This window comes from Athene noctua, chromosome 15, assembly GCF_965140245.1.
Source record: "Athene noctua chromosome 15, bAthNoc1.hap1.1, whole genome shotgun sequence".
NCBI classification, from domain to species: Eukaryota; Metazoa; Chordata; class Aves; order Strigiformes; family Strigidae; genus Athene; species Athene noctua.
In genome coordinates, this window is record NC_134051.1 from 4,420,560 (window position 1) to 4,434,204 (window position 13,645).

Below are 13,645 nucleotides of genomic sequence, written 5' to 3' on the forward strand. Positions count from 1 at the left end.
GAGCGAGGGCAAGCGTCCCATGACCTGCACAGTTTCCCAGGCAACGTGTTGCCCATGAGCCATAAATCGGAGCACTCCAGACTTAACATTCTAATCCTGTGGTTTGGGTTTTTCTCTGTTGCGTCCCTTTCACATATTGATTTTTTTCCTCCAAATTTAATAGCTCTGTAAAACCTAATTTAACTTGAAATAGAAAAAAAATTGCACTCTGAACAGGAAACTGGCACAAGAATAGAGAGCAACTCTGCCTTCAAATCAGCCAAGTTAGCAATGCAATTTAAAACAACTGCAATAACAGGCTGGATCGCAATATTTTATAAAGACAATTCCTCATGCCATCTTAACACAAACTAAGCTCAGGTACAGCCAAATTTTTTATCAAGTGGCAACTTCTTTGCCATCATTAAGAGTAATTAATCGAACTTTTATTTACTACCACTTAACATAAATACAAGAAAAGAAAATCACTTAATAGATTAATGGGGATATCAGAGAATGAAGTGCCGGAATTGTATTCACAATTCAGTCATTTCACTGTCTTTCCCCCAAATACCATATAGTTATAGTCAAAATTAAAACCACAGAAAATACAGTTCCACTGACACCAATTCTTAGAGATTAAGGCACAAATCTTCAGGTTCAGATTTTAAACCAACATGTTACAGACAACAGTTTAACACGCAGGGAAAGTGATCCAGAAATACGTTTGAAAAAATAACACAAATTGTTCCATCTTTCATGTGAGCAAATCAATGTCTGCAACCAAAACGTGTTTTCTTCAGTCATGAAAGCAGTAGCTGCGTATGGGCTGAGCATACATTTCACTGCTCTATGGAAAGACAAATCAAGGTTTTCATGGCATCATACTTTAGACCAGAATATTTCCATCAGCTCCCTTTGCCTCAAAGAACAAATCCTAAACTGAGGCCAGAATCATTCCTTGCAGCTCAGGAGGAGGGCCTGTACATAAGTTTGCAGAGTATGAAAAGCCTCTGCTGGGGCAAGTCACTGCTTAGAAGGCTGAAGTTTTACTGATTTTTAACCAGGACTCTCACCTGCACAGAATGCAACCTTTTTCCTTTTTTTTTTTTTTTTGTGATTTTTGTTTGTTTGTTTTTCCCCTCCCTCCACCATCTTTACTTTGAAAATAGAAATTTTTGTGACTAAAGCATCAGAGAATAGGGCAAACTAACCATACACAATCTAGGGTGTGATGTGACAACCTAACAGCCGGCGTTGGGAAGCCACGGGATACCCATGATACTTTCCCAAAACCTTTGACTGTGGCTAAGGCCAGTTTTTTATTGCGTAACAAAGTCATGCAAGCATCCCACATGCAATTCCCCCCTGCTTCCACCCACCCTTGCAGTAAAATTTCCAAGTGCTGAGTTGCTCTTGGATTCTCCCCATTTAAAGTGCCTCTACCTGCGGACCACATGTTCAGACACACTGATGCTGCGGGATCGGAAGGCATCAACTGCAGAGGATTCTTTCAGCTCTTTCACTGGAGGAGAGTTATTCAAGCCTTGCTTTGCATTTTTGGCTAGTCTTAAACTACTAGGTGGAGAAGCACCAAGCCCCAAAAGAGGTCACAGGAAGGGAGGAAATCATTGTAGGGATGTAGGTTGAAAGGTCACAGGTCACAGGGTCAATATTGGGGGATCCCGGAGGGTGATGTAAAATAAAACAAATGCCAAAAAAGGAAAAAAAATAAATTAAAACGTACAAACAAGCAGAGCTGAAAGCATTAAAAAGACAAACCACCTTTTGAAAATAAGATTTTAAACATGCTACAAAACAAATGAAATTAGTACAAGTTAAAACAAAAAACTGATTGAAATGATAAGTTGGAATACTGCGCTGTTAAACAAAGGCAAGAGCACCAGAATGCTAATTTGGCACAAACTTCTCAAGTCTGAGAAGTTTTGTGCAGTTCAACCACGTCCTGTGTTGACCCAACTCACCACCTTAGCACAGCTAAAAACCTGATTACTTCCACAGAGACCAGATCCTAAAAAGCTTTACCCATACCAGGTAGCGGCACGTTTTTCCAGGAGACACGGGGATATGTTGGCCATTTCTACCTCTGTTAGGCCTGGCCCAAATCTGAGCTTCTACCCTGAATCACAGAAACACCCAGGGCCAGCCAGGGGTGCCCCTTAGCTCAGCTCAAGCCCATCTCTACGAGCCCGATCCTTCTCACACTGCACAGATGGAAGGGCAAGACGACAAACACCCTCTTGGCTGTTGCTGACCGAGTGACACTTTTCTGTCACACAAACTATCTTAATTTCAGGTGGCTGGAGGTAACCCACCTGACTTTTGAACTGGAACAGAAAGGAAGATCAGCCTTTACACTGCCAGGCGCCAGCCACACGTGGGAGATGACAGCAATTAAGGCACTTTAATTAGTCTCAGCTGAAATGCATGCCTGGCTCAGTACTGATGTGGACATAACAGTTGGTCCAGCAGTTCACATCCCCAAATATAAAATGCAGATACTAATTTAACCCTTCTGGCTCTTTCTAAACATGCTTTATTTGCTACCCTCCTTTCAGTGAATTATTACATTTCTGATTGCCTCCTAGAGGGATAAGAATTTATTTGTTCTTCTTCTCCTAACAACCTCCTACAGATCACTTCTGGCCACAGCTGGAGATGCGACTGCAGAGAGCACAGGCCCATACTCCCAGATAATCACCTACACCACCATCACGCCATCCCGTAACCTTGGGAACCGCTGGGATCCCCACCTCTTGGAACACCCAGCACCTCAGCTAGGGCCTAGAAATCCAGCACACACGCTTCTCAAGCAAGGAAACAGATATCTGCTCAAAGCTATTTCCTCTCTCCCTTGGCCAGAGTTCAAGCTCCGAGACTGGAGGCAGTGGCATCCTGCCATTCTGGTGTTTCAGGTTGCTGCCTGAGTACAGCCCACACTCCTTAGCAGAGATTTCTGTGGAAAGTGATCCAGCAGCGTTAGCAAAAGCCTTTAGATACAGTAGTATTCCAACCTGGTAGAATTTAACAGGTTTTTGGAAAAAAGATTAGTTGAAATTTTGAGAGACGAGTGTCAAAAGGCTTCTCTTCCAAGTTTCTGAATGAAAGAGGAGGAGATGGGAGAGATGAAACACAAAACAGGGTTCACAGCTATAGCATCAGGGCAGGGATGGTGTTTCTTCATTGCAAGATACTCATTGAGCCTTGCAGTTAAAGTAGAGGCACTTTCCCCAGGGTTCAAATGCCACTGGCTGCTTACTGCACATTAACACTGAAGCAAGTGAAGTGAACCAATTTAGGTAAGCCCTGCAGGTGAAAGGACGTTAGAGAAACCCTGAATGCCTTCCAAGGAATATTCTCCTATCCCGGCAAAAGTTACTTTGAAAGACTGCTGGCAAGATACGTTCTGACTTCTAAAGACATTAGGCTTTACTTAAAACTGACATAATGGCTTCAAGATTAAAAAAAGAACCAGGACATCCAGACATGCAGAAGGCAGCTGTCTTTCCCCCCCAGGACACTGACTCGACAGATAACACTATGGAAAAACACAGCACTGGCCCTCTCAATTTCTACAGGTTGCTAATCATAACAATTTCTCTGGCAATCATTTAATTAGTTGCTACAGATCAATTATCAAAAGGAGTTAACACTATCAGTATGAACATGGTATTCTATTGCTTCTGGTACTACCCTTCTCTGTTACTTCTGGTAGCACTGTACTGACACACATCAACCTGAAAGTACTGTTGATTTTCAAAAATTAACAACAAAAAACCCCACACCTTACTGCAAAGGCTTCCAGAACAGTCAGCGATGCCCTCATACGTACTGTCAGACTGTCAGCTTGGTTTGATTCCAACTTCTTACCAACCTAGGCCTGTCTTTCACCAATCCCCCAACCTAAAGAGGTTTACTTTGCTTGCTTAAATGCACTGTCAGATTTTGGATAACTAGACCCAGCCTCCTTCAGAGGAACACAGGGAAGGGCGTGAACACTACAACAGGGAACGCAAGACCTGCTGGAGTCAAATATAATTTACCTTTTTGGCCTCTCATTTAGGCTTGTACTGCGAGCCCTGAAACTGTCCTTCTCGGGTGTGTCATCAAAGGAAAGGAGGACATTCGAGCGCAGACCCTGCCAATTTGAGACAAACAGGTAACAGTTACAACAGCTAGGACATGCAGCTGGGAGACTGCAATCATGGGCCAACGCACAAGAACTTACAGTTTTGAAAAAGACGTTAATTAGAAAAGTAGAATTTTTCTAGCTTCATACAGAATCTTTAAACTTCTCAAACCAGCTTTTAAGTCATCATTTTTATTATGTACTGTTTGATGCAGTAGTGTCCATTACCTTTGTAATATAGGGGACAAAGTCCTTTCGGAAGGGCAGGCGACACCGAATGAACCACATAGCTATCACATGGTGAGCCAGGCAAACGATGTACTGGTTAAACCTAAAACAGCAGAAAGATCTCCACAGAGTTTAATGCTGCATTATGCTGCCATCCCAGAACTGAACAGAAGGACTTTCCAATGTGAACTGTTCCTTTACCTACTGTGAGTATAAAGAAAAATACCCTCAAAAGTTCTGTTCAAGAAAAACAGATTATTTTGTCTAAGGTTGAGTATGTCCCTTCTTCAGAAGAAGCCTGGCGATACCAGAATGAGTGATACCCTATAAAAAACCTTGACCCAAGCACTACAAAAAAAGCATTTCTCATCCTCTTAATTTTACAGGTGAGGAAGAAGCACATTTGCTATGAACTTACTTGGAAGGGTTTGTGTATGGCAGGGAGATGGCGAACACGCTGGCATACTGCTCTGCTGCAAAGTTCCTGTAGAGGTGAGGCAGCCTGGCTAGAGCTAGAACCGTTCCAGGAGAAAACCAACACAGGTGAGGTCTGAACACAAGCTATTCAGTATCACAGTTTGTTTCATTTGAATTGTTTTGTTTCTACATGGGAGTTAACACCACAATTTCATGCTATTTAAGTGATAGGCAGCAAGGTGAAGAAAGCACCTTCGTATTTCCCATCCCTGTACGACTGCACGACACAAAGGGTATCTCTACCTTCAGTGTGTGCAAATGCTTTACACAGAAAAACAGTAACAAACTAGAGGTGATCAAGCATTTGTATCCTGAGGATGGTGCAAGGGCATCACCAAAACTCAAAAACCCTCACAATGCATCCCACATCACTAACACCACCAAAATAGCCATATTTAGTGCAAACAACACATTTACAACTCTAGATTAAAACTAGAACATTACAACTTACTTGAAAGAAATTCTAAAAGAGGGATGGCCATATTGGCTGTAGCAGAAATGTGGGTTAATTTGACTATTAAGACAGGAAGTGCCTTTATGATGATGTCGGGCATCTCGACGCTGCAGACAGAGAGTGCCACCACACACTGGTTTGCACAGCGATAAATGAGACCGTGTTCCAGGCAATACACTATCTCACGCTACAAGAGTAAAACAGAAAGAAAAAAAAAAAAAGTCATAACACACGGAAAGAGAAATCCTCTGATGTTCCATCTCCTGACTTCAGTTGGCATTTCAGAATGGCTTGCAAGGTATCACTACTGCAAGGCCTGTATGATGCACAGGAATTCTTATCCAAAATGCACTAAAATAGAACCCTAAATGGTGCTGCATGTATTCTAGGCCAAAAATCTTAATATGGGCCTTTAATCAAGTAGACATTTTAGAAATTAATATTTCTGATTAAACAGAATTTTTATCTTTATCAGGGTCTTCCAGCAGAAGATAAAGTCACTCAGCAACCTGTGAGGGGGCAGAGGTATGGATGGAGAACAGTGAATCCAGCTGACCAGACAGTTACTGCTGCACAAAGTCAGCAAAGTACTTTTTCACCCCTGACCCCACCCCAAATACAGCAGATGCAGCTTTTTAGAACAGAAAAGGGCAGTGTTACCTTGCACTTAAGTCTCCCAATCAGCTAGTATGAGAAAATGCTCTACTACAGAGGCTCAGGCCCCGTCCCCCCTACACACTCTCTTCCTTTCCCCATACCTGTTTAGCTTTGTCCAGATAATTATGGTAAGATATTAATGCCGTCAGTACTGGGACTACAGCCAGATGCAAATCAGTGCGAGAAAAGCCTTCTGGGGTGCCATGGAGCCTGTCAGTAGTCTTTTTGTCTGTGAGCTGATACATCACACAGTAAGTTAGAACATCTCACACTAAAAATATTCTCTAAAAGGCAGTAGACAGGCACTGCCCATAGCTCCCTTTTCACATGCATAGAAACATACATAAAGAACCCTCGTTATTACCTACTCCTGTACCTAAAACAGCCCTCACAAAAAGGGAAGGTGAGAGAGGACTGACAACCAGCATGCTAATCTTCAAACTATTAAACTGAAGAAAAAAAACCAACAAAACACTCAAAACACCACCACCCCCCCATCAACTCTCAAGAAAACTAAGGATCTGGTGATTAAACATCAGTAGGGTGGCATTACCATGTAGCTCAGCGCAGAGGCCAGGAGGTCTATGTTACAAGGAGAGGTTAAAAATAGCACTTTATAGCGTAGGGATTCAGGTAATTTGTTGAGGACCAATTTCAACACCTTCCAGTCTGTCTCCTGGGAAGAAAGAAAAAGTTAAGGTGGAAAATTTTTGCATTATTTCAGTTCAGTTTGAAATTAGGACCAATCGAATTTCAGACAACATGCCATTTCCTAGGCAGATGTATCTTGTCATGGTAGCTACATAAAAAGAAGTGGCATTTAGCTGTCACAAGTTACTTCCTGTCTGTCATCCAGCTCTAGGTGCAATATTGGCACCGCAGACTCGAAGACAACTTCTGTATCCAGATCTGACTGAGCTCAGAAAGACAGAGCCAGAAATTAATTCTCCTAACCACCAGCACAAATTAACTTCCAGAGCAAGACAACCCCTCAGCACATCACTATGTCCAATACAACATTAATGAACAATTTGTATTTACAGTTTATTAGCGACTGAAACATTTACTGTTTCAGTGCTTTAAAAACTTGCAGTAGGAGGGGTTTTTTTAGCTTCAGATGCGCTTTCAGAAACAGGATGACTTATCCAATCTTTAACACATTTTTTTGCCCTTGTCTGCAAAAAGCAGAGTAAAACGAAAGCTCTGCTTAGCTTCCGAAGAGCTGAACTGGTGCTCCCACTGGTGGTTGAGAACCTGCACAATTACAAATAGATTCTGCCCAAGAAGGATTTATGTATTGCTTCCCAGACGTTATTCAGATACTCTGGGCTAGAATTCTCCAGCCAGCTGGTTTCAGTTTCATGCGAAGATGACAACTGTCATAACGAGGGGACGTACTTGCTTCAAACACTGCAGGAGCACCCCAAAGACCATTGAGTAGGGCAGGTGCCCTACACGGACGGTGGCGTTCTGGGAAGGCACGCTGGGACTGCCTGAAGGTGGAGAGAGCGTGCCAGTAGGCTTTTTCTCAGAAGCCCTCTTCTCTGCTTCTCTGCAACATCAAAAGGGAGAAAAATACATGTAACGTAAAATCACAACAGCCTATTCATGTGATCTACCCTACTGCGTAGCCAGTTTAATGACCAAACAACAATGTAAATTGCATTTTCAATTAAACACCATGGCATTGCCCAGTAGACCAACAGCCACGAGAGTCTAATTAGATGAGGGATTTTTCTGTCCAAGCCCATTTCAAATTTAGAAAGATATCTTTTGTGGCGTGTTACACAAACAACTTCAGACCAAGCTATAAAATTAAAAATAGCCAGATTTGTAGAAACCATTGAATCAAACCTCAATGTGAAAACTGGTTTCAGGCAGGAAATTGCAAATACTTTTGTGAGCAGGAACAGAGATTTCATGTCTGAGATTGAGAGCTCCGCTGGCAAGTGATTTTTAAGAACAATTCACCAATGAGTTATTAGTTGAGACAATCCTAGGTTGTAACTATAGACTTGTCTAGCAGCTGATTCATCAGGATTTAGAAGATTTAGAACAACTGCAGATTGCTACTGCTGGACCACTAAGCTCGTGCAAAAATACCAAGTAGTTTGGAAAGCAGCTTTTGCTTAACATAATGAGAAACCTACACAAAATCACAGAGACAGTAAGGGCTGAACCTCACTGCTCCATCCTTGTTGGAAAGGCCAAGACGGTGGAGGGAGTCTGCTCGAAGCATCAGCAGGAAATCAAATACCTGTAACAGAGAAGACACTGGAATCACTCAAAACCCAAACCAGTGGAATACTCTCCTACCTCCCCATGTGATACTTTTGAAAGTACAAAGACATTTTTAATAGATGCTTTGGCCAGTTCTGTAGGATGCATCACTTCTGTTCTTACAGTACGTACACATACCCCTATTAGCCAAAAACCATTTAATTATACTGCTGGCAGGCTCCAGAGTGCACATTCCCCACCTGCCACCCCAGAATTCAAAAGAGAGCATGCAGCTCTTGCCCCGAAAGCCTTGGTGACTGCTCATACCTGCAGTCTGATGCTGCTAGCAACAGCAAGGCTGTACGCGTATATATAATGGCGCTGGATGTGGTGAATCAGCATCTCGTACACCCGCGTTGCATGGCTGGAGGGTAAGCTGTAGAGTTTTGTCTACAGAAAAAAAGAAACACAGATCAAAGGCAGGCTGAAACTCGTTATTCAGAAGTGTGTGTCTGCACTGACAATATTCCAGAAAAACAGCAAAACCAGCAAAAGCTTGCTCCTGAAAGCAGGATGAACAGATGGCTCTGGACAGAACCTCTGCAGAGAATCCACTGCCTGGCTCCAGAAGGGCACTGGCTGCAACAAGCAGCTCTTCACAACTGCTCAACCGTTATCTCAGGACATGCTACCCAAACACAATGGATCTGGGCAAAGTTACGAACCACTCCCTTTCTGCTAGTTTAGGAATCCATCTGCCCTCCACACAAGAAAATGTACTCACATTCATTGCAGAATGGAAATGAAGAACACTAAACATTTAGCAGACAGTCACACAACACCCAAAAGCAAAAGGAATAATATTTTAACTCTGGTTTTGGTTAAGTGGACAAAACAGAAGTTGGAGTATTTCACAGTAGGAGAACAGTTATCTAAAAAGCCAAGTCCAGAAGAAGATGTTTCTGAAGAAGACAGGTTTAATGCTCTGCAGCATTTACCTGAAGAATTATCAGGAGCCCAAGAACTGCTGTCTTGACATCCTCCAAAGAAGCTGAATATGACAGCAAGTCCCTCTCTTCCAGTTCAGAAGGAGATGAAAGAGAATGTGCAGCCACCTTTTAAAAACAAAAGCAACACACGGTTTAAATCTGCAACACACCTTTTCTTTACTTCCGCCCTGGAAGGTCAGGAAAGACTATGGCAAGTCATCCTCACTGGAAATTCTGCCAGCCCTGTCAGGTAGCTTGGATGTGTGTTGACAGGGTTTCTAAAGCTCCCTTCTGCTCTGCCCTTCAGACCTGCACCCTCCAAAACCCAGCAGTTCTACAATACTCTGCTGAGCCATACACCTGGTAACAGTCCCGGGTTAGTCTCCTCAGGCACAGTAAGAGGATCTGGCAAAAAATGTGGTGATGCTACTGACAAGTGATCAAACTCTGCCTCACCTTTTCTATAATATCAAGCAAGCTGTTGAAGTGATGCGTGTTGCAGCCTTCAGCTAGGTCTACGAGTAGCTGAGTGGCCAGTTTTCGGACTTGATGGTCTTTATCCTCTGGAATGTGAGCCAGCTGAGAGATCACAACCAAGTTTATCAGCTCTTCCTGCAAGAGGACAGACCTTAATAAGCCTCGACCTTTTGCTGTCAGTTGTTCAATCAGCATGTTAAAGAGACAAATAATTACAAACAAAAGAACACTGATATTCTGGTATCAGGCTTTTTCCTCAACTAACTGTTTGGTTCCTTGATCTTTCCTCTTCTGTACAATTAAGTATTTCTACATGCCACCCCTCCAAATATTTATGACTTTTGTTGAACCTGGATTCACTGCTTTGGTTTTCATCTATTTTACAGACTTGATAGCCCAGGCTCAAATAAACTGTTGGCAAGGGATTTCTAGGGCTTCGGTTTTTGTGAGAGAGAGGAAACATGGAACAGCATCATGTTTTCACAGATCCTGAAGGAATCCAAGAAGCATCTCTGCCCTTTCCTGTCCTCTGACACTCTGGGTACATTCCCAGTAGCTAAAGACATCTCCAGACCTCTCCTGTAACTCCTCTCTCAAGACACCTTCCATCTTGGACTGCATTTAAACTGCAAGCACCAAGATAAGTTAATCTGCTCACGTGTGAGATTACGTCCAGACCTCATCTTTTTACAAAGCTTTTAAATAAACTCCGCATCTCTCACGGTGACAGCCCTTTCTTCCAAAACAAAATGTATATGGAATTAATGACCTTAAACAGGGAAGCAAATACACAACCAGGCATGTCCTCTGAAACACAGCAGCTCCCACTGCCCGCTGCACATACCTGCATCCAGCTAAGGACAGTCCAAAGGCAAGTCCTCCCTCAAGCATCCTAAAGAAACAGGCCTATTGTGTGCAACATTTAAAGCACAGTTCTGTGCATTCCCCAGCGGCAGAGACGACCTGAAGCACACCATAAAACATGCCTCACCAAAGCCTTTCCCACCCACTTAAGATCTCACATGTGATCATCAGAAACAGATAAACACACACCTCATAGAACTGTCTGTTAATACTCAGGACAAAGGACAAGACATCCAGAACTTTAATACGAACAGCACTACGACTTTCGTTCCTAAAATGGGAAGAGCAAATTCAAGATGAATAAAATAAAGTTGCTGATTTTTAGGGAAGGGGGGAGAGGAGAAAAGGAAAGTAAAACTAAAGTAAACTGAGAAACTTCTTAAGAGTTAGAATAATAACCTTTAGAGATCAGCTGAACCCTCAGTTAATGTCTCTACATATGAAATCAGATTCAAGACAAATGGAAACTGGAATCCCAACTCAACTTTCACTACTTCTGGAGACCCGTACCTGCAGTTTTCCCATTTCCAATCCAAACTAGGAAGCACGTGTCAGAAGAACAAGTGCCCTGGTGAGCAAATTTAAAACCAAACAAACGGCACCAGGGAAGAGTTGCTCTTTGGCAGCATTTCACAGATGAGACAGAAGTTTGTTATTGCTGTATGTTGATATTTTAGAGCATGAGAATACTTTTAGGAGCACCAATTCAAAACCAGATAACTTTAATTCTGGATAACCATATGCAATCCTGATGCTTAACAGGAAAGTCTTGTTTGGTGTCAGAACTAGAGTGCTCTGAAGTGAAACACAGAGCTGCCTAAGCTAATGGGAACAGCACCATCCAATGGAAATAAAGGAAATTAAAAAAAAAAAGAAGCATAAATAACTCAGTGGAAAGTTTTTCTTCTGTTAAACATGTACTGTGCCCTGGAACTACCGTACTTCTTAGCAGTCATTTACTAACATTAGAACTTCAGAAAATAAAATTATATAACATGAAAAGGTGGCAAGAAACATTTGAAAGTGCCTTGTGCTCACAAAGTTATGATTTCATACCTGAAGAATCTCTCCATTAACATCTGCAGGTTGTGAATCCAGCCATCTTTGGCAGGATGAATGGACTGAGCTCTGTATGTTATCAAGTTTAATACAGAAGATTCCTTTCACGGAAAGATCAAGAATTTTTTTTTAGTGTATAAGCAAATACAATATATCCATTCCCCCAACCGCCACCACAAGGACAAGGCTCATCTAAGTCCTTTGCTGTGATTTTCTGACCACTTGTCATTTTAGAAATCCCAACTTTCAACTGTACTGAGTTACAAAATGGACTCAACTGGCAACAAAGGAGGACAAAAAGTAAAGTCTTACTGGTCTCTGATCAGCACATCTTTCTACCAGCTCAAAAAATCTCTCTTCAGAGCCATGGAATTCATTCTGATCACAGAGTTCTTCTACTGTAGTCAAAAGATCATGTACAATGGACTTAAGTTCTTGGCTCTCCAGACTCTGAAATGGAGACAAAAACACTCCTAAAAGAGTTCTACCTTACCAGAAAGTGCTAACTTTTAAAAACAAACAGAAAAGTTGGTTGAGAAGCACAGTACTGAGAACTGGGCTAAACCTTCATTCAGCTTCCAAGTTCACTAGAGTGTACAAACAGGAGATCAATTTGCAAAAATATTTATGGCAAGGTCTTTTGATTGAAAGCACATCAAGACAGGCTCAACACTTACCTGCAGCTGCTGCAGCAATCGCTCCATGATGTCCAACAGGATATCCCACGTTACCGCTTGCAGCTCCTTCCCATACTTCTTTATCAGACGTGTTATGGACAGAACGATCTCGTAAGACACAACTGCATTGGGACATGTCATAGCCTGGAACATAAAGCATTTCAGTCAGTTATCAGTTGGAAAGCAGGGATCAAACTCTTCTTAAATTCAAACAAAACACCTCTTATTAATTAGGAACTTAGCTTGAAGGTCTGAGATGAATATATTCAAGACTATACACACAAAGGGCAAAGAACCATTTTATAAAGTGCAGTTACGCACTCTTGCAAACAGCTGTAGGTCAGATGTCAAACAGACTCATTTTATAAAGCAGACACATAAGGTTAAAGCTGGTAATTCCTGCTTGATGCGCTTGGATAAGAAAATTTTAAGAGAGCTCTGAGGCTGCCCCTGAAGGCACTGTCCCTCATTTTTTGTGCCACACACTGGAAGGAGGAAAAGCTTTTGCTTTGTTTTTATTTTTTAAGCTAAAGTACCCACAGTGTAGCTATTTAATAAAAAGAATTCAGACACTGCTTTTCTGGTCAACAAAGATATTGCAGAAGGAGGCCTCAGTTTCAAACTTAAATCCACTGTTGTTTTACTGTTTCCCCACGTGTCACCCCATACCCAACTGCTGTCTCTCATCTTTCAGGCATACAGAGATCTCTTCAGTGTAGGGGACCACATTCTTGTTCTCAATTTGTACAGGTCCAGATGTATACCTGATTAAAAAGTTCCTCCATCATTCCATCCTACCTTAAGGAATGAAGGCAGCACTGAAGTTGGGGAATTCTTGAGCGAACTGAGGCGATGAGCACCCCACAGAGCCATCCCAACAAAGAACACAGCTCCCCTCAGCAGCGCTGCATCCGCCATGTAAGCTCTAAGACCAGATGGAAGGAAAGCCTTAGACCACACTACAACTATTTTAACAGACAAGAGTCAACAGGAATATACACTGTCACAATGGGAATTCCCAGCTGCTACACATCAGAGCCTTGCACAGCTATTTACAAGCATTAAAAGCAAAAAATCATTAGCACAACTGTAAATAAAGGAAAATTAAATACAGAAAAGCCAAAAACTGAGCACTTCAGCAGAATAACTAGGAAGGTAATTAATTTCTAAGCACCAGAACCTTCAGCTTATTCTACTGAGGTCCATGACTCCCTTTTATCTATCTCAGCAGGACCTCTACTGAATTCCTTGGGGTTTGTTAGATACACCTGCTTTACCTGTCTTCCATGATCCTGCACATGTTGTAGATGGCACTGTGTCCCACATGAGTTCCCAAAAGGTTGCGCATAAGCTGCAAATTCAAAGAGAACACTTCAATATCTAATTGTTAAAACACTCATTAGCCTAAATATGC

General features: G+C 42.1%; 1 protein-coding gene across 8 annotated transcripts in view; it reads right to left on the reverse strand.

The window, feature by feature from the left end:
• Positions 1 to 13,645, reverse strand: part of TSC2 (TSC complex subunit 2) — a 34,203-nt gene that overhangs the window by 14,905 nt on the left and 5,653 nt on the right. For 4 of the 8 annotated variants that reach the window (XM_074919764.1, XM_074919765.1, XM_074919762.1 and 1 more), the window contains 18 exons: positions 13,509 to 13,582; positions 13,030 to 13,156; positions 12,232 to 12,375; positions 11,867 to 12,004; positions 11,552 to 11,655; positions 10,685 to 10,766; positions 9,611 to 9,766; positions 9,164 to 9,280; positions 8,493 to 8,615; positions 8,096 to 8,202; positions 7,344 to 7,497; positions 6,499 to 6,621; positions 6,047 to 6,181; positions 5,286 to 5,475; positions 4,776 to 4,869; positions 4,358 to 4,460; positions 4,044 to 4,138; positions 1,426 to 1,557 (listed from right to left, as the gene is read on the reverse strand). In XM_074919764.1, the coding sequence (XP_074775865.1) occupies positions 1,426 to 1,557; positions 4,044 to 4,138; positions 4,358 to 4,460; positions 4,776 to 4,869; positions 5,286 to 5,475; positions 6,047 to 6,181; positions 6,499 to 6,621; positions 7,344 to 7,497; positions 8,096 to 8,202; positions 8,493 to 8,615; positions 9,164 to 9,280; positions 9,611 to 9,766; positions 10,685 to 10,766; positions 11,552 to 11,655; positions 11,867 to 12,004; positions 12,232 to 12,375; positions 13,030 to 13,156; positions 13,509 to 13,582 (2,198 nt within the window). The remainder of the gene's footprint in view (positions 1 to 1,425; positions 1,558 to 4,043; positions 4,139 to 4,357; positions 4,461 to 4,775; positions 4,870 to 5,285; positions 5,476 to 6,046; positions 6,182 to 6,498; positions 6,622 to 7,343; positions 7,498 to 8,095; positions 8,203 to 8,492; positions 8,616 to 9,163; positions 9,281 to 9,610; positions 9,767 to 10,684; positions 10,767 to 11,551; positions 11,656 to 11,866; positions 12,005 to 12,231; positions 12,376 to 13,029; positions 13,157 to 13,508; positions 13,583 to 13,645) is intronic. The other 4 variants (XM_074919763.1, XM_074919761.1, XM_074919768.1 and 1 more) reach the window with 2 other exon arrangements.